We start from the raw sequence: 18585 nt of genomic DNA, 5'->3' as shown, positions 1-18585 counted from the left end.
AGAAGTTATCGCCACACTCGCGTCGAAGTGGAAGCCACGAAAGCACGTGACAAATTGATTCCGCTCCGATCTCCTGGTGCCTTCCTCCTCTATGACTGTACGCTCAATGAGAACGGCCAACTGATAAAATTGAATGTCGGCAAATCTCGCGAACGCGGTGCCCTCGTATCCTATGTTTTGATGGGGCGGGCTGTCTAATTACATTCCAAAGCCGCTGGAAATACGCTCATCGAGGTCATTCAATATAGGTGAGTAACCGTTGCACAATGCTCGAAGCGCGTCGATTTCTTGCCTCCAGGAACCCCACTCTTTCCTTGTTAACCCAAGCTGGTAGCAGCATCATACTTTGATCCCCTTGGTTTGGGCTTGCAGAGGTCCACACAGTGCAGAACAGTGTGCTGTGATGTTGTTGGTGACTTTCGAATTCAGAACTTGAAGCTATTGCTGTCCGCAGGCGTCAAGTCAGAATTGAGGCTGGACCTTCCACAGCTGGCTCTCAGGCACGGGATCTCTGTTCGCTGCAGGATGTCATACTCTAACGACGCGCATGTGAGCTATATCACCCGTGTAGGGCTGGGAAGCCAAGTCTCACTAATGAACTCCCAACCAGTAGGCACCTCGGGGCTCCATGGACTTCCAATCTTGTAGACTGACACGACGCCACCATAATACAGTTGTTTCGTCCCATAGTCAAGTGGGGTAGCGTGGCTTGGACGAGAATCATCCACGGGCGTGCGTAGCCGACACACAGTTGCGGAACCTGAGAATCTTTCATAGGGCACGTACCTCGTTTTCCACCTCGGCGCAATAGCGGATAGTGTGTTCACTTCGGGACTATGGATCTTCCAGAGCTTACGATCGTCACGCCATGGTTAATCATCAAGGCCGACGAGACCACGTTCCTGACTTCTCATGTTCAAATGTACTTCGACTTGAATGTTAGAGCTTTCTAATGTTGGAGGTCAAGTAATGGGAAGGTTCTCCCACGTGCATTGTCATCAAACAGGCGGTACCTCCAGTCTTCCATCTCATCCCCATGCATTATCTGATTCCAACATTGAACCCCATTGAATTTATCCATGTGAGGCACTCACGTGTGTCTGAGGCTCCCTTGAGCACCACCGCTCAACTTCCGTGCTGATGTTCAGATTTACTTTGCCTAGTGACTGCTCTGGGAATAGCTTCATTTGTTCGTGCTTTCACAACCCACTAACTACGATAACCGGTGATATCACTAGTGGGAACGTCCCGTTGTGATGGTGGATCACTTCTCACACTTCTTTGATTAGCTTCCTTTTAATCGCGCATAGAAAATGTGGTTTGTCCGTTAGCTTCATCACCCAGTCCCCCGTGTCTTGTCTTACTATGTCTATAGAAAAGGAGAACGAGAAGAGAGGATCCGACGCTAGCATCAACTCCGCTGCAGATAGTATCGATCTTTTCTCCTACCACGGTGCGCTACTGCTTCCACCCTAGTGATGCATTTGGATCTAATCAATAGCGGTAGAACACAATGCGGGTCGTTTGATTGTCGATCCCGAGTATGTTAGGGTCACCTAGCTACGTTAGACACCACACAACTTACGAACCTGTCCTAGGGAGGCCAAGATTGAACTTGGGGACGTAGTCGCAGCGAAGCTCAAGCTGAGCGCCGATGGTACAAAAGTTCTATGGCCTCAGCCAACAGACGATCCTGAGGACCCCCAGAATGTTTGTCACCGTATGCGGGCCTTGTCACCCACAACTAACAGAAGTTTCAAGTGGTCGGATCGACGCAAGGCATTGCAATTGATGATCATCACGCTTGCTGCCATTGTTCCAGACTTTGATTCGGGTATAGGTACGTAAATACATGCGTTGTGCGATTTCACATACTCACCGTCGATATCCGATAGGTATTGCGGCCATATTTGCTTTGGCGGAACAATATAACACGACGACGGGCGTAATCAACAACCTGACGTCGAAGTAAGTAGAGTATCTGATACATACATATAGGCGTGTGAGCTAATTGTGAGCTTGTAGCTGGAGCATCTTTCTACTTGGTACATATTCCGTCGCCGGATCTGGACGACTTGACTGATGTTTATACAGGTTGGGGCGGTATATTCGCCGTGATGTTGATGAGGCGACTTGGACGACTTCCCATCTTATTCTGGTCTCAGGTGTGCTTTACTATGCTATCTCAACAGTAATATTAACAGGCAAAAGGTTTTTGCAGTTGGCTTCTTGGTCGGTGCAACATTTGCTCCTACTCTTAAAACCTTCACTGGTAAGTATCATCCTGAGGATGCACGTTCACGAATGGACCATACTGATCATTCATCCCCAGCCTTCCGATGTCTCAGTGGGTTTTTCGCGTAAGTTCTTATCAAGCTATTCTAGTTGATAGTGTTTAACTTGTCACACGTAGCACCGCACCCCAAGTTACAGTGAGTCTTGATCCACTTTCCGCTTCACGTGGATTCCAATGGCAATATTCCGCGTCTAGGGCCTCTTCATAGTCAGTGACATGTACCCATTCCACAAGCAAGCTCGGATGGTCAGTGATACCTTCGCCTAGTCTATACATTGGTGACTCAAATGAACTGTAGTTGAATGTATGGACCATGGGGTTCATCATTTCTCCGTTCTTGTCACCGTTTGCCTTCGGATTCCTCGTTGCGCGAGCAAGGTATGCTAAGATCACTTCGTTGCTTAACTGTGAATCTGAGTGATCTAGTTGGCGCTGGGCTTATGGTATTGGGTGCATCTATGGCGCGATCGTCGTTGCTTTGATAGTCTTCTTTGGGGAAGAAACGTAAGCCATTTCGAATCCGTTTCGACTCAACTTGCATTTTCAACACTTCGGAAAGAATATACGACAGGACTGTAAAGCCTCTCCCCCCGCGGCCTGTTAAGAATCTCAGGTGGAGAGTAGAGACCTTGATTGGTATTACGGGAGTGAGAAACCAAGGCTATCGTTCTCCATGGATGGAAGGAATTTTGGCTCCACTCAAGGTTGTGTGGCGCCCCCATCTCCTAGCCATTCTCCTTTATGAGGTACGCGCGTTGATTCCGCTGTCAGACAATGATGACCAACGTTTCAACGTTTCGGAAGGCAATGGTCTTCGGGTTTGCTATTGGTATAAACGTAGGCATACACATATCGGTTGATTTGGCAGTCTTTGACGGCTATACTAGGTTACAAACGCTGTTTTCTTGGGCAGCCCACCGCCTGTCGGCTTCGGATTTAGCCCATTTGGCATTGCTGGAGCTTACGGCACACCTATCGTAAGTGGTTTCATCGTGTCAGAAACGTAGTTGATACTCAAGAAGATACTTTATATCCATAGGTTGCCGTGTTACTTGGAGAATTAGTCGGCCACTACGTTAACGATTGGATCATGAACTTCAGCATTCGCCGCAACAATGGTGTTTTCGAGGCTGAGAGCCGTTTATGGTGAGTATCTGCAATCTTTTCATCTATCCAGCGTTAACTTTTGTGTTAGGGCGTGTTACATCGGGCTCCCTCTGTATATTTGTGGATTCGTTACATTGGGGGCTGCGTTTCAGATGCACTTGAGCGTTGGCGCTGTCGTCATGGGATGGGGAATTGCACAATTTGCTATCATGATAACGACTGTCGCAGTTTGTGAGTAGACGGCCACGTTTATGCCCGCATATTGACCTAGTTTCGTCCATGTAGATGCTTACGCCAACGACTGTTTCCCGAAGCACCGAGTAAGCGCATTCCTCTGTGCCTGTACACCTTTACTCACCGCGACTCTAGGGTGAAATCAGTGGACTGATCAACCTAGCGAGAACCCTTGGTGGTAAGTATTCTAATTCATGCATCGTAAACCAATCTAATGGATATCCGATAGGTTTCAGTGTTGCTTACTTCCAGGTACCATGGGCGGAAAAGCACGGTGCATTACAGACTTTTGGAGTCGAGGCAGCGTATGTCTTATTTCCTCCCCCGTAAAGCCTAGAGCTCACTGTATCATCATAGTATTGTTACAGGGCTATTCTTCCTCATTGTGCCTACCATACAAATTAAGGGCCGAGCCTTACGGGTAAGTGAGCATCCCTTTGTCGGGGACACAGCGGATTGATCGTCATGCTAGAAAAAATACTCCCTGCATTGACGAGGTTATGCTTTCATGACGGTCTCTGTATCACTTGTACTCATAATTGCATGCCGTGAGGACGGATGATGATTCTTGTTGTAAGATAGGATGAAGTTTGAGATTCCTGATTTGTAGTCTACATTAGTTGATCAATTCGTTTGACGAGGCGGTGGGGGTTCAACATTTTCGTTGAACATAGTTGTCGCGACCCAACTTGTCTCGGACGCTGAAATTCATTTTCAAATAGCTCTGGACTGACTGAGGACGGGAGTGCACCAAAACACGTGATCCCGTGGAGGACACTGGAGTTTTAGAACGTTGATTGAACGGTCAAGTCCCTCAAAGTTGAAGTTGCCAACCAGCCGCAAGTTACGATGGATAGAAAGCTAACATACAAGCTACCTCCCACCACAATCACTGATAAGCTCGTCTCCCAAAACACTCGTCGCATCAAGGTTCGATATTCGAGCACATCTCGCGTCTTCTTCTTGATTGACGTTGATGAGACAAGGCTCTAGAGGAGCAGAAACGCGTGAGCCTTCTACGCACTTTCTGTACTTACCAAGAACTCACTGCTATACAGCGACGCGCAGAGAAGTTTGACTCCACCAGACAGTTGGATTTATTCGCAGATCTGAGCCTTGGCGTATCTGACGATGAGGCCGATTTGAACTCAAATGAGCCAGAAGGACCCGCTATCCTACGAGAGGGACTAGCCTCCTACACATCCATGCTGCCAGCATCTTCAGAGAACGATCAAGTTGAAGCCAGTGCCCGTGCAGACAAGAAGCGTAAAGGCAAGAATAAGCGTAGTAAGGGTGCCAGCAAAGGTCAATTACGGAGGCAGAGCAAATGGGCGAATCAATGCATGTACGCTGAACTGCTCGAGATGCTGGACGACGATGTCTGGTCTGTCTCGCCTGACGCTGCTGCACACGATGGATTGCCAGAGGACTTGGAGAAAGGGTGGGTTTGCGTTGCCCCCGTCCCTGTCGGCAAACGATGTTTAGCAGTAGTGACGGCCGCGCCCAATGGCATATGTATGTTGTTCCCATCTGCGCCTTTGCTTCTACTTTGATTGACACATCGACCCACAATGACAGCGCCGAACACGACTTTGCGGTCTCGGCTACTTGGTAAACCGCTCATGCCCCGTTTTCCTTCATCACTCCCACCTGAGACGGTATTGGACTGTATATTGGACGCCAACTGGAGAGATAACGGAATCCTGCACGTTCTTGATGTCATCAAGTGGAAGGGGCAAGATATTGGTGATTGCGAGGCTCCTTTCAGGTACATTAACTTTCGTTCATCAGAAGGAATACTTCCCTGATTGCGTTTTTAATAGATTTTGGTGGCGAGACACTCGCTTGGCAGAACTTCTACCAAGTCCTGCACCATCAATGCTGACTGCCACCTCGAAATCCGCTGATGTTCCAACAAGTCCGCTCAACTCTCAATCCCGCTACCAATTCCCCTATCCCAATACACTCGTACCCGTACCTTACCACACGGACACCACTCTTTTGAACCTACGCTCTCAGATTATTCCTCTCGCACGTTCCACCAGGGCGGTACCCGTCAACCTCCCTCTTTCGGCGGCAGACGGCGACGGTGAAATGGTTATAGACGGCATGGATGACGCACAGCGCCCTGTTCATCCGGCGAACTTAGTAGTAACAGTCTCTTCCGATGGCCTACTCCTCTACGTTGCAGAAGCCACTTACGAACCTGGAACCAGTCCGCTGAGCAGTTGGATACCGGTTGCGTATTCTGACGATGACTCTATGGACGGACCAACTATACGACGTCCCCTTGATCGTTTCGAGAGGTGAGTGCTTGAGTCCCTAGCCCACGCAGCAACTATTTTGAGCTAAGTTTTTACTAAGGCTTATCATGAGGCGCCTAGAGATTGCATCTGGCGCGCAGCTAGACATCGACATGTAGCCCGCAATTTATCGAGCATGTGACGTTCCAACTTCCCGCCGTTATGTACAAAGTCATTTTTGCACTTGCCCATTGCCGTAACGTCTCCACAAATAAGTTTCGATGTTGAGAGTTTGCCGCCGCACGTCCGCATCCACTTCGTTACCCGATCGCAGCTGTCCAACTTGTCCGAAGGCATCTCAGAGCCTAAGTAACTCCTTCTTACGATCAAGTTTGATTCGCAGATTTATACTGGGTGATGTAGGGGTCTGATCTTGTGTTTCCCCGCCTTCTTCCACTCGGCCATGTCTTCAGAGAAAGTAGATAGTGTGTCTGTAGGCTCAGCGACGGTAGACGAAGACTGCGGAATAAATCTATTCGCGCTACACGAGGAACGAGCTGGTCGGCTGATTATTGATCCAAAGTGAGTTTCACGTCTTATTCATATATAGCTACTACTGACATTGTCACGTACCACGAAGAGAAGCGCGTATCGAACTTGGAGATGCGATAGCGTCAAGGCTGAAATTGTCCGCAGACAGGACGAAAGTCCTTTGGCCTCAGCCAACGGATGACCCTGAAGATCCTCAGAACGTGAGTGCATCAGTCTGCAACCCTTTTTCGACGTTAACTTGGAAATCATAGTGGAGTGATAGGCGGAAAGCCTTCCAACTATTCATACTCACATTAGCGTCCATAGTGCCGGATTTCGATTCGGGGATCGGTCAGTTCTGCTTCTTCCGCTCTGTCGCGTTTGTCTAATCACCAACAACCTCAGGCATCGCGGCGATATTTGGTCTAGCGGAGGAGTACAACACTACACCGAATGTGATCAACAACTTGACCTCCAAGTATGTTCACACTGAGACCTGATGGAGAATCTCGCTAACCACCACAACTCTCGCTTCAGCTGGAGCATTTTTCTCATCGGTAAGAAAAGGCGATTACGTTGGCTGAAGGACAATCTTGACGTTGCGTCACAAATAGCACCCGCTGGCGTATTCGCGGCTATGTTCGTTCGGCGGTACGGACGGCTTCCTGTCCTTTTCTGGTCTCAGGTAGGAACTCGCAACGCGTTGACGGAGCATACCTGTACTAATCTGCATCCCAGCTGATCGGTTTAGGTTTCCTGATCGGGGCAACATTCGCAAGAGACTTGAATACGTTCACAGGTACGGTGACCTCTCTGCAATGTAATTCGTATCCTCCTGAACCACGGTTCCTCCAGCAATGAGATGCTTGACGGCCTTCTTTGCGTAAGTCGACATCAATGACATAGTCACTTATTGATTCGTTCAATTTTGGTCTCAGAACGGCCCCCCAAGTAATCGTGCGTCTTCTGTACACGTTTTATATTTCAATGGTCGTTCTCATATCCACCAAGGGCTTGTATGTTGTCTGCGATATGTTCCCCTTTCATCTTCAGGCACGGAAGGTAGACCTGGTTCATATTTCCATGGTTGTAGCAACCCGTTTACCAGCTCCTAGCTAAATTTATGGACTATGGGCTTCATTATATCCCCGTTCTTGTCCCCGTTTGCCTTTGGATTCCTTGTTGCCCGGGAAAGGTGTGTGATTTGTGCCGTTTTCTTGATCAACTTCTCATCTTCGAAGCTGGCGATGGTCGTATGGAATAGGATCGATGTATAGCGCCGTTGTTGTCCTCTTGATTGCTCTCTTTGGCGAAGAAACGTGCGTGCGGCGGCATCAGACTATGTCTATTTTCTGATCATTAGCTTTCTGTAGAATCTACGATCGAACGGTTGTACCCATTCCTTCCCGACCAACAACAGGCCCGCGGTACCGCGTAGAAACTTTAGTGGGAATCACTGGTGTCAAGATGTCAAAGTACAGGGCGTCCTGGTCGCAGACCATCTTGTCTCCCTTCAATGTTTTATGGAGACCGCATCTGATTAGTATCCTTATTTTTGAGGTAAATCTACCTATTTCACTGAAAGGTAGAGCCAACTGACCTCCTGTGGCGAAGGCTATGGTATTCGGATTCGGAATTGGAATCAATGTCACCAATGCAGTCTTCCTGGCAAGCCCGCCGTATAGCTTCAGTCAAGACGCTATCGCAGGTGCATATGGCACGCCGATTGTACGTCGGTGATTTTGTATCCCTCGATGGCTCACCCTCTGAACAGCACCCAGGTGTCGGTAATCATTGGCGAGCTCGTTGGACATTACTTGAACGACTGGATTACTAACATCACTGTGCGACGCAACAAAGGCGTCTTTGAGGCGGAGAGCCGACTGCTGTGAGCGAGGTCTATCACCAATCCTTTTCGCCGTCACTCATTCTTCGATAGTGCTTGCTACATAGCTATGCCACTGTATATCTGTGGGTTTGTGCTGTTAGGCGCTTCCCTCCAAAACCATTTGAGCGTGGTCGCCTTGATCTTTGGCTGGGGAATAGCCCAATTGGGGATCATGATTGCCACCGTTTCTGTTTGTGAGTGAGGTTTAGTTCTCGCCGAATATGGTCTCATCTGTCCGTTGCAGATGCGTACTGCAACGACTGCTTCCCACGACAACAGGTCCGAATTTCCTCTATTTCCTTTACCCTACACCTAATCTAGTTTTTATGACGTCTTTGCACGTTAGGGAGAAATCAGCGCTCTCCTTACTGTGTCTAGGATCTTGGGAGGTATGCAGTTTCGCGTCGTACCCGGTTGTTCTGATCATTCATTCTGATCATATGTCTAGGCTTTTCTGTTGCGTACTATCAAGTCCCATGGGGGGAGAAACACGGCGCACTACAGACCTTCGGTGTTGAGGCCGCGTAAGTACACTCCAACCATTATGATTACAAATTTTAATTTCCCCTTGAAAGTATCGTTGTAGGATTGTTTATCCTCATCGTACCATTCCTTCAGTGGAAGGGTTCATCCCTCAGAGTAAGCGCGGGCTCCATCTGGCGAATCAGCGAGCACCGAGACTAACCAGATACATTCCACAGGCTCGCTACTCGTTGTAAGAAGTTTCATGCATCACGATTATTGTATACACCTAGTTTCCCCTCATGCCGCTCCATTTTCAGTAGATAGAACATTGAAATGTTTAGATTTGGAGTTGTTCGCAGGTCAACACTGGCGAGAGAATGTCGATTGTTCTTGTTGTTCGGCGCGATCCGACGACCCAAAGTTCGTTTGGTCAGGACGGCCATGCTCTGCGTCAGGCTGGTGACTGCCCTTGGAAGACGTCGCAGCCTCCATCATGGCTGCAACCCCCTTCTGAATCTAATGGAGAGTAAGCGGACCATGTGGAATACCGCGTAGAGTGAAACGTACTCATGAGCGACTCTGTGATCTCCAATATGTCGACGACAAGTCGCTCAACGAGGTCTTCGCTCAAGGTCTCCCGCACTATTGACGGGATCGTGAGCTTGGGTGAGTGCATGGGTCATGGTAGCAAGACTCACCGACTATGCGCAGGATTTCCACGTCCTCCGCCCCTTTAGGCCCCTAATGTCCGAGTTAGAAGTATTGTTATCGGAACAGTGGAAGGACTCGCGTTGTAGTTTGGTACGATCCAGCCTTTGGTCCTGAGCATAGACTACCCCATGATTTAGTACACCGTAGGGCCAGAAACAGCGATTACGAGAGGTGCACCTGAATCCAGCTTTGTTTCACGTAGGGGTATTCCTTGATAAAATCGTCAGATAACCTATACCTCTTTCAGTTCATCCTTCAACCATAAGGTAGAAGAAGAATAGCTACCGGAAAGAGACCACCGGAAGGCCACGCTGGTACAGTTCAGGATCATCGCCCTAGACTCAACTCAGACCTGTGGGTCAGTGTCATGTACACTAACAAATGTGAATGTGGATAACAGACATATGTGAATATCCCCTCCTCAGTAAGTTTTTCTAGGGTGTAAATGTTTTCAAGAATGTTTTTGTTGGATTCTGACAATCTAGGCGGTACAGGGGTTACAGGGGTTCACATGACTATTGTTATGGTCCGGTCCGTTCCGAATACTATCTTTTTCCGATATCTTATCTAAACACGCAAGACGTACCCATTACTAATTCTCATTACAATACCTTAGTAAGATCCTCACGTATAACACATGTCTGCAGTACATTACCCTGCACCTCATGGAATTGGTGCGCATTCCATGGAAAGACGGCTGCAGTAGGCAAGTAGTATTACATGAGGACTATGCATGTACTTTAGTATTTAATCACCAATAACATACCAGAGAACACTAGCTTGTTCTCTTGGGATATCCACTAGCAATAGTGAGAACTAAGTCAACTAAGCTACTCCATCTATTCTTTTGGTTTTAGTATTCTTGTAGGAGCCACATTAGTCTTTGACTAGTGTTGCCCTAACAGAAGAACGAGCTACCCCTTTAACATCTCTCCTACACTCTCATCCATCCTACTCTGCAGTGCCTATCTGCAAAGACCAACCACTCGACCTCAAGACAGGATATGTTTCACTTCCTCATTTTATCTACCGCATAACTTCGTTCCAATTTCCGCCGATAAGCCCGTTAGGCTTTGATTGTTTGTTTCAAACCCCTATAGTTTCCCACCATATTTGAACCACAGATTCAATACTCCAGCAGGGTAACATTTAGATGACCCCCCGAGTGAATCTAAAGGCATTGACTGATCACTAATCTTCAGAGAGGGGTCAGCGCACGAGGTGCTGAGTAAAGAAAGAAGACTCTACCTTGTCGGTTCAGCAAGAGGGTGTGAAACTCCGTATCTAGCCCAGCCGAAGAAATCCTTCCTCATCCACATTGTCCGCTCAGGTGCCAGCGCGCACTAGTTTGAAGTTCAACATTGATTGACAGGGTACCCTACCACCAACTCTGTATACTCCCCACCATGTTCCATTCCAGTGGATCAAGCTTTGAGAACATCGGAGATCAGAACATGCCTGGCCCATCATCAGCAACCAGTAAACCCTCCACCACCATTGACACAGAAATGATGGCAATAATGATGGACCGGTTGGCGCAGATGGAAGCCCGGTATGAGCAACTGGCCCACTACATACAAAGTCAACCAGCACCTGCCCCAGCACCTGTTCCTGTTCCTGTTCCTGCTCCTGCTCCGATCCCTCAACCCGCCGAACCTGCACAACCAGTGGATCCTAAACTAGCCAAACCTGAAGTGTTTGATGGTGAACGTGCCAAGTGCCGCTCATTTCTAAGAAGTATCTGAATGTACATCGCGGTTAACAACTGGCAGTTTACCACCGAGAACACCAAAGTCCTATATGCCTTATCATTCATCCAGGGACACAAGATTGACAATTGGAAAAATGAAATCATCAACCGAGCACTCAACTGGCGGGACCACGGAGGATACGATCCGGTAGTCTCCAATTTCACAAGGTTTTCCGATGAACTAGAGAAAACATTTGGAGACCCAAACCCCAGGGAAACTGCCATATCCACCCTATCTGCCCTCAGACAGGGCAATGAACCAGCTGAAGAATATGTAATGAAGTTTGAAGCATTACGGGCAGATACCGGCTACAACAATGTAGCGCTGGTAGAGTTATTCAAACAAGGAATGAACCCCAGGCTATTGAATTGACTCTATAGCATCCACCCGCTCCCCAAGCATGGAGCAAAGAAGCAATCCAGTTCAATAGGCAATTGTTAGGGCGACACTAATACACTACAAGAGTGTACGCGGACCCAACAAGAATAAGAGTGAGAGGTAGTAGATTTGAGAGATGAGCAAGGAGGGACGAAGACGAAGACGCTGACTCAGGCACTAATACTAGTGGTAGTCCCAAGAGAACGCGTTAACGTCTCTGGGTGTTTATTAGGGCACTTATATACTACTATACATGCTACGTCCTCATGTCTATTTACGCGCTGTGTCCTACCGTCTTTCCATGGAACGGTTAGCTCAGCTGCATGAGGTATGACGCTTGTTGACTGCGCCCATGCAGTAGCGGTGAGGCGCTGACTGAGACTATTAGTAAGACAGCCCGGATGATGTAAGTAGTGTATTGTAAGTAACTATGCTTAAGTAATGCATCACATGCCCAATAAGATAAGGAGAGATAGTTGAAAAAGAAAAGAAACGTTGAGCCATAACAGCAATGGCATGAGGCGCAGTCTTATGCCAAGGGGCACGGACAGGGATGACAACAGGGACAGTCCCAACAAAGGCAACAGGGCCAGAGGCAAGGCCAATGGCAAGGGAGGGGACAAGGGCAGCAGCAGCCAGCCCCACAACAGAATCAACAATCACGACTGGCCCAGAAGGACCCAAACGCAATGGATGTAGATAGAACGCAAAGGACCCTGGTCAAGTGCTTCAAATGCGGAGGACTGGGACATATCGCCCGAAATTATCAAAGAAGGTTGGACATTAGGGCCATGAATTATGACAAACAACTGCAATACTGGCGGGAGGAGTTGACCTGTCAGGGTTTTTCCGAAGGAACCCAGGAAGCGTCAACCTGAGTTCCAAGAATCCTTCTTCTGTACTCACCCAGGAGCCGGACTCATCACTAGTAGAATCTGATGTATCAGTAGCTATTTATAATAAGGATTTGACTGTCAAAACCAACGAGACAGAAACTAAGATGCAGGGCAAACCCAAAGAAGTGTACTTGTATCGAACAGGCAATGAGAAAAACTACGTCCCCATAAAAATCACCATTACTTTCCTAGATACCCTTGAAACTCTCAACCCTAAATCAATGTTAGATTGTGGTGCCTCAGACTCATTCATTGATCGCGAATATGTCAGGAAGCACGGATTGAAAACCAAGAAACTGACTAGACCCGCAATCATAAGAAACACAGACGGCACCCCCAACAATACGGGAAGGGTAGAGGAAAAGGTAGAACTAAGAATAGGTTTCAAAGGACATGCAGAATGGGCCACGTTCTATGTAACCAACCTAGGAAATGTAGACGTCATCATAGGTCTCACCTGGCTCAGACGGCACAACCCAGAAGTAAACTGGAAGACAGGAGATGTGGTAATGACCAGATGCCCAAGGGAGTGCAAGAGAAGGATGAACAAGGAAGCAGAAGACTTGCAGAATGAACCGTACCCATGGGAAATAAAAACTGAGGAAGACAAGGAAGAAGTGAAGGAAGCATGAAAAATGGAACCAAGAAACATCTCAGTAGCAGGAGTAAGACAGTGGAATAGGCTGAGAAGTGGTTATTTACGAGACTTGGACGACCTAACCAACCAATACCACGAGTTGGTCGCCCGAATGTACATTAACCAAATGTGGAGAAAACACATGCAGGTGGAAATGGAAGACAAGGAGGAAGAAATGCACCTGAAAGCAGTGGGAAAATACGACTATGTTATTGAGCATGATCGGGAGAAGATAGAAAGCAAAAAGGAAAAAAACCAAAGAGGAAATGGTACCAAACTACTATCATGATTTCATGAAAGTATTCTGAAACGGGACTCAGAAAGGATGCCAGCGACCAGACCATGGGACCACGTAATTGGACTCACACCAGATTTCGTACCAAAGGCCTCAAAGGTGTACCCACTGTCACCAATTGAGCAACAAGAACTCAACGACTTTCTCAACGGCAACCTAAAAAAGGGGTACATCAGACCCTCCAAATCCCCGCAAACCTCACCAGTATTCTTTGTGCAAAAAAAGGATGGAAAAAACAATTGGTACAGGACTACCAATACCTAAACAAATACACTGTAAAAAATGCATATCCATTACCCCTTATTTCGCAATTAGTAGATAAAGTATCTAGGGCTCGCTTATTTACCAAAATGGACCTCCGATGGGGGTATAACAATGTACGAATAAAAGAAGAAGACCAGTGGAAGGCAGCATTCCAAATGCCACGAGGGGCATTCAAACCAATGGTCATGTATTTCGGACTTAGCAACTCCCCTTCTACATTCCAAACCATGATGAACAAACTTTTCAAAGAACTGATTGACGAAGGTCTTGTAGTTATCTATTTAGACGATTTACTTATCTTTACAGACAATGATGTACAAAAACACCGAGAAGTAGTACGACGGGCTCTGAAGATTCTCAAAGACAACAATTTATACATAAAACCAGAAAAATATGCATTTGAAGTAGACAAAGTCGAATTCCTAGGAGTAGTGGTAAAGGACGGAAGGGTGCAGATGGAGGAGGCAAAAATAGAAGCAGTAAAAAACTGGCCAGTTCCAAAGAACGTGCAACAAGTACAGCAGTTCTTAGGATTCAGCAACTATTACCGACAGTTCATAAAGGACTTTGCCACCATCGCTAAACCGTTGCATGAACTTACAAAAAAAGATGAGGAGTTTGTATGGAACGAAAGGAGACAAGAAGCTTTTGAGAAGCTTAAAAAGTTATTTACCGAAAAACCAATCCTGGTATTATGTCATATACCAGTCCTCACGCCCCCTTAGGGGTTCCCCCCTACGCCCCTTTCGGATACTCGGACCCTCGGAGCCCCTCAGGCTCCGCCCTCGCGGCCCATGCATGGTGCGCAGCACTTGGATTCACTTGTTACATGTTTCACCTACATGTGTACTTACATACTAAGCCTCACTACATACATGTGTTAGTTAGTATTTATAGTAGCACTAGTAGACATGTATTCCCCACTCTGAATCTTAGTTCCTTCTCCGTCACTTGTCCTTCTAAGTCTTCGCTCCAGGCTCCTCTGCGGAGCCCGCCTCTCACCTTGCCCTCTCCGAAATCGGGACACCGCAGGGCTAGGAGGGCGCAGCATCAAAGCTGAAGCCAAGTCCCGTATGCTCCGCTTGTCCGCGCGTCCGCGCTCCCGCGCTCCGCCTGCGCTCCCGCACCCCTGTGCGGACGAGTCAGGAGGCCCCTTGACACAGCCCTTAACATATTACCGGATACAAACAAGGAAATGAAGATCGAAGCAGACTTGTCAAACTATGCATCAGGAGCTGTACTCTCAATGCTATGTGATGATGACAAGTGGAGACCATGTGCTTTCCTGTCCAAAGGGTTCACAAAAACAGAACAGAACTACAACATCCATGACAAAGAAATGTTGGTGATAATCCGGGCCCTGGAGGCATGGCGACATTACCTAGAGGGAAATAGTCAACAATTCACAATATGGACGGATCACAAGAATCTGGAATATTTCATGACAACCAAAAAACTCAACAGACGCCAGGCACAATGGGCACTCTATTTATCGTGGTTCAACTTCTTATTAAAACACAAGCCAGGAGTGTCAAATATGAAGGCAGATGTCTTGTCAAGACGACCAGACCTTGATAGGGGGGAAGAGGACAACATGATGGTTTTGCTGAAACCAGAGTATTTTTGAATCAAGGCCATGCAACAAGGCCACGTCTTGATCGAAGGACTGGAATCCACCATCTTGTCAAAAAACAGAAAATCAAAAAATTACGATGAGTCAGTAGTAAAAGCGGTGACAGAGCTGAAAAGATCTCCAACAAAGGTATTGAGAGAAGCGGAATGGTCAGAAGAGCAGGACCTGGTGTTAAGAGCCACACTCGCAGGGGGCTCGGGATACGCGGACCCGCGGGTGCGCGGTTCAATGTAGACGCGTGGAGGAAATGGGGGAAGCGAGGACGTACGGGCTTGGCTTCAGCTACTGGCTGCGCCTCCCACACTCTTGCGTGCCCTGTATTTCCGGGAGGGGTCCTACGTGGGTACCGAGGGTACGGGCGGAGGCGAAGGGGTGCGACGGAGGGAGAACCCACTAGAGGGGCGAGAGTGCAAGTGCGGAAAGGAACTAATATTCGAACTAAGGTAGCTGTATGTACGATACAGGACTATATACTAAGGAACACGCGGTGTCCGCGCATTCACGAAACAGTAATGAGTTCGGTCGTAGTAACTACAGTGTGCTCGAGTATGTACTTAGTCCGTAATCCAGAAAGTCTGCATGGCCGCGTGTATGCGCGGCCTGAGCCCATAGTCGGGAAACGCACGTGGGCGCGCCCCTAGTAGCCCCTAAGGGGTTCCTTGGACATGCCTATAACACCTGGTACTATATCATGGGAAGGTATACGTACCCAAGGACATGGATGTCCGAAGGGAGATTGTAAAACTGCACCATGATTCAACCGTGGCAGGCCATCCGGGAAGATGGAAGACAATCGAGCTGGTCTCACGAAACTACTGGTGGCCAGGAATGAACAGATTTGTAGCGGAATACGTCAAAGGATGTGATCAGTGTCAACGAAGCAAAGCCTACTCACGACAACTGCAGGGAAAGCTCCAATCCAATCCAGTCCCATCAGAACCATGGACAGACATCTCAGCGGATTTCATCACCAAACTACCAAGGTCACAAGGTTACAATGCAATCCTGGTAGTAGTAGATCGCTTCACCAAAATGGTCCATCTAGTACCAACCACCGAAGAATTGTCGTCACTAGGCCTAGCTAAATTATATTGGGATCACGTCTGGAAGGATTTCGGCTTACCTACCACTATCATATCAGACTGGGGACCCCAGTTTGTGTCACAAATCATGCAGGAGCTAAATAAGCTATTGGGAATCCAAACACGATTGTCTATAGCCTTCCACCCACAAACCAATGGACAAACTGAATGAGTAAATCGGGAAATTGAGACTTACCTACGAATGTTCATCAACCACAGACAAGATGACTGGGCAGAATGGCTAGCAATATGTGAATTCTCTCTTAACAATAAAACCCAAACGAGCTCCAGGCAGAGCCCTTTCTTCCTAAATTATGGACACCATCCACGAATGGGGGTCGAACCACAAAGAGAATCAAAGGTGGAAGCCGCCGATGACTTTGCTAAACGAATGACCCAAAGCTGGGAGGAGGCACAGACAGCCTTGGTAAAAGCAGGAGAGGAGATGAAGAAGTATGCCGATCAACGAGTAGGAGAAATGCCGGAGTACAAAGTTAGGGACAAAGCCTTCATTTTTACGGATAATTTAAACATGTCTCGACCTTCACAAAAACTGGAGCAAAAGAAAATTGGACTGTATGAAGTAGTTGCGGTACCTACAAAAAACGCAATAACTCTAAAACTTCCAAAAAACTTATCTATTCACCCTACAATCTCCACTCATCAAACCGAAAAAGCAAACATGCCAGCAATACCAGGACAAAAAATACTACCACCCCTACCGGTACACATTTGAGGTGAGGTCGAATATGAAGTTGAAAACATTCTAGACAGCCAACTCAGACGAGGACAGCTAGAATATTTGATCAAATGGAAGGTGTAAGGGCAACCTCAAGATGGCCGCACAGTGCAAGCCTAGCAGAGGGAGAATCCAAAGAGATGAATAAGACTAACTACAATACACAAGAGAGCTGCTCACCTAGCAGAGGGAGAATCCAAAGAGAACAGGATGGGGATTCTCCATGCTAGGAAGCGAAGTATATACTGTAGTAGCGTGGGAGGAATGAAGGGTAACTGTACAGTACACCAGCCACAGGTACGAACGAATATCACAAGGTACGAGGGGGCATGTGATAATGAAGTGGAAGGGGAATGTACAGGAGCCATGCCAGCGACCTGGGGGAGTGAGGGCAAGGAATAACGAAGTGGGAAAGGAAGATGGAGGTAGCCCGGACGAGCCCCAAAGTGTATCTACGAGTCCGAGCGAGTCCGAGGCGTCCGAAGCGCGGGAAGACTTCGGAGTCACCAGACAAGGCTCGGATGCGAAGGGAGTGAACGGAAGGGAAGCGGAAAGGAAAGGGGACAAAAGGAAAGGAAAGGGAATGAAAGAAAGAGGAAAGGGACGAGGAGGAAGGGGACGGGACAGGGGGAAAAGGGGAAAATAGGAGTGTCCCCTTACACCAGCCATCAGTAAGACCACCAAGATCCACGAGCCGGAGGAAAGTGCCGATCCATCCGACACACCCGATGATGGCAAAAACGAGCATGGCAACCAGGCCAGCCTGTTCAGCAGGGGAGAGGCGGTCCCAAACAGGGAGCCGAGGAATGATGTCGTTGAAAGTGATGTTGGACATCAGGAAGTGGTGATGTTGTCAAGTGGAATTGACGAATCCTAGAGGGGGGGTGATGTTATGGTCCGGTCTGTTCCGAATACTATCTTTTTCCGATATCTTATCTAAACACACAAGACGCACCCATTACTAATTCTCATTACAATACCTTAGTAAGATCCGCACGTATAACACATGTCTGCAGTACATTACCAAGCACCTCATGGAATTGGTGCGCGTTCCATGGAAAGACGGCTGCAGTAGGCAAGTAGTATTACATGAGGACTATGCATGTACTTTAGTATTTAATCACCAATAACATACCAGAGAACACTAGCTTGCTCTCTTGGGATATCCACTAGCAATAGTGAGAACTAAGTCAACTAAGCTACTCCATCTATTCTTTTGGTTTTAGTATTCTTGTAGGAGCCACGTTAGTCTTTGACTAGTGTTGCCCTAACAACTATGTAGATAGTTTGTGTGTGCATTATTCTTTTCTTCATGTGCTTGCTGGAGTCCCAGCCAAAGGCAATACATCTACTTGCTCACTTGGAACTTGTGCAACCTTGCTGGCTTATTTCAACAGTTTTCGACCCAAAGTTTCAAAGCCCCCAAATCCAACAA

General features: G+C 47.6%; 3 protein-coding genes across 3 annotated transcripts; 2 read left to right on the top strand and 1 right to left on the bottom strand.

Moving 5' to 3' along the window:
• Positions 1 to 1365: 1365 nt before the first annotated feature.
• PC9H_006064 (uncharacterized protein) lies at positions 1366 to 6059 on the top strand (the record flags this gene model as incomplete). Its single annotated transcript, XM_036775618.1, has 26 exons — positions 1366 to 1453; positions 1508 to 1541; positions 1599 to 1840; positions 1896 to 1968; positions 2095 to 2165; positions 2222 to 2272; positions 2333 to 2360; positions 2414 to 2432; positions 2492 to 2542; positions 2595 to 2674; positions 2723 to 2800; positions 2856 to 3042; positions 3068 to 3133; positions 3184 to 3273; positions 3336 to 3442; positions 3492 to 3634; positions 3689 to 3723; positions 3773 to 3815; positions 3867 to 3942; positions 3995 to 4058; positions 4448 to 4567; positions 4624 to 4644; positions 4696 to 5152; positions 5216 to 5405; positions 5461 to 5943; positions 6002 to 6059. The coding sequence occupies 26 exons, from the start codon at positions 1366 to 1368 to the stop codon at positions 6057 to 6059; spliced, it is 2955 nt and encodes a 984-aa protein (XP_036631637.1).
• Positions 6060 to 6343: 284 nt separating this feature from the next.
• Positions 6344 to 9018, top strand: PC9H_006063 (uncharacterized protein; the record flags this gene model as incomplete). Its single annotated transcript, XM_036775617.1, has 21 exons — positions 6344 to 6462; positions 6521 to 6632; positions 6684 to 6762; positions 6817 to 6889; positions 6949 to 6968; positions 7026 to 7096; positions 7150 to 7210; positions 7267 to 7294; positions 7350 to 7368; positions 7423 to 7473; positions 7527 to 7606; positions 7653 to 7730; positions 7785 to 7971; positions 8026 to 8139; positions 8193 to 8299; positions 8351 to 8493; positions 8544 to 8578; positions 8646 to 8688; positions 8748 to 8823; positions 8875 to 8938; positions 9001 to 9018. 21 exons carry the CDS (start codon positions 6344 to 6346, stop codon positions 9016 to 9018), a joined length of 1578 nt encoding a protein of 525 aa, XP_036631636.1.
• A 106-nt stretch (positions 9019 to 9124) lies between these two features.
• On the bottom strand, positions 9125 to 9879 carry PC9H_006062 (uncharacterized protein; the record flags this gene model as incomplete). The annotated part of the gene is made up of 7 exons (XM_036775616.1): positions 9125 to 9261; positions 9332 to 9406; positions 9463 to 9505; positions 9570 to 9596; positions 9653 to 9707; positions 9761 to 9810; positions 9874 to 9879. The coding sequence occupies 7 exons, from the start codon at positions 9877 to 9879 to the stop codon at positions 9125 to 9127; spliced, it is 393 nt and encodes a 130-aa protein (XP_036631635.1).
• Between the last annotated feature and the right edge of the window lie 8706 nt (positions 9880 to 18585).

This window comes from Pleurotus ostreatus, assembly GCF_014466165.1.
Source record: "Pleurotus ostreatus strain PC9 chromosome Unknown scaffold_4, whole genome shotgun sequence".
Lineage (NCBI taxonomy): Eukaryota > Fungi > Basidiomycota > Agaricomycetes > Agaricales > Pleurotaceae > Pleurotus > Pleurotus ostreatus.
The sequence above is the reverse complement of the archived record's forward strand: the minus strand, read 5'-3'. Positions and strand labels throughout refer to the sequence as shown.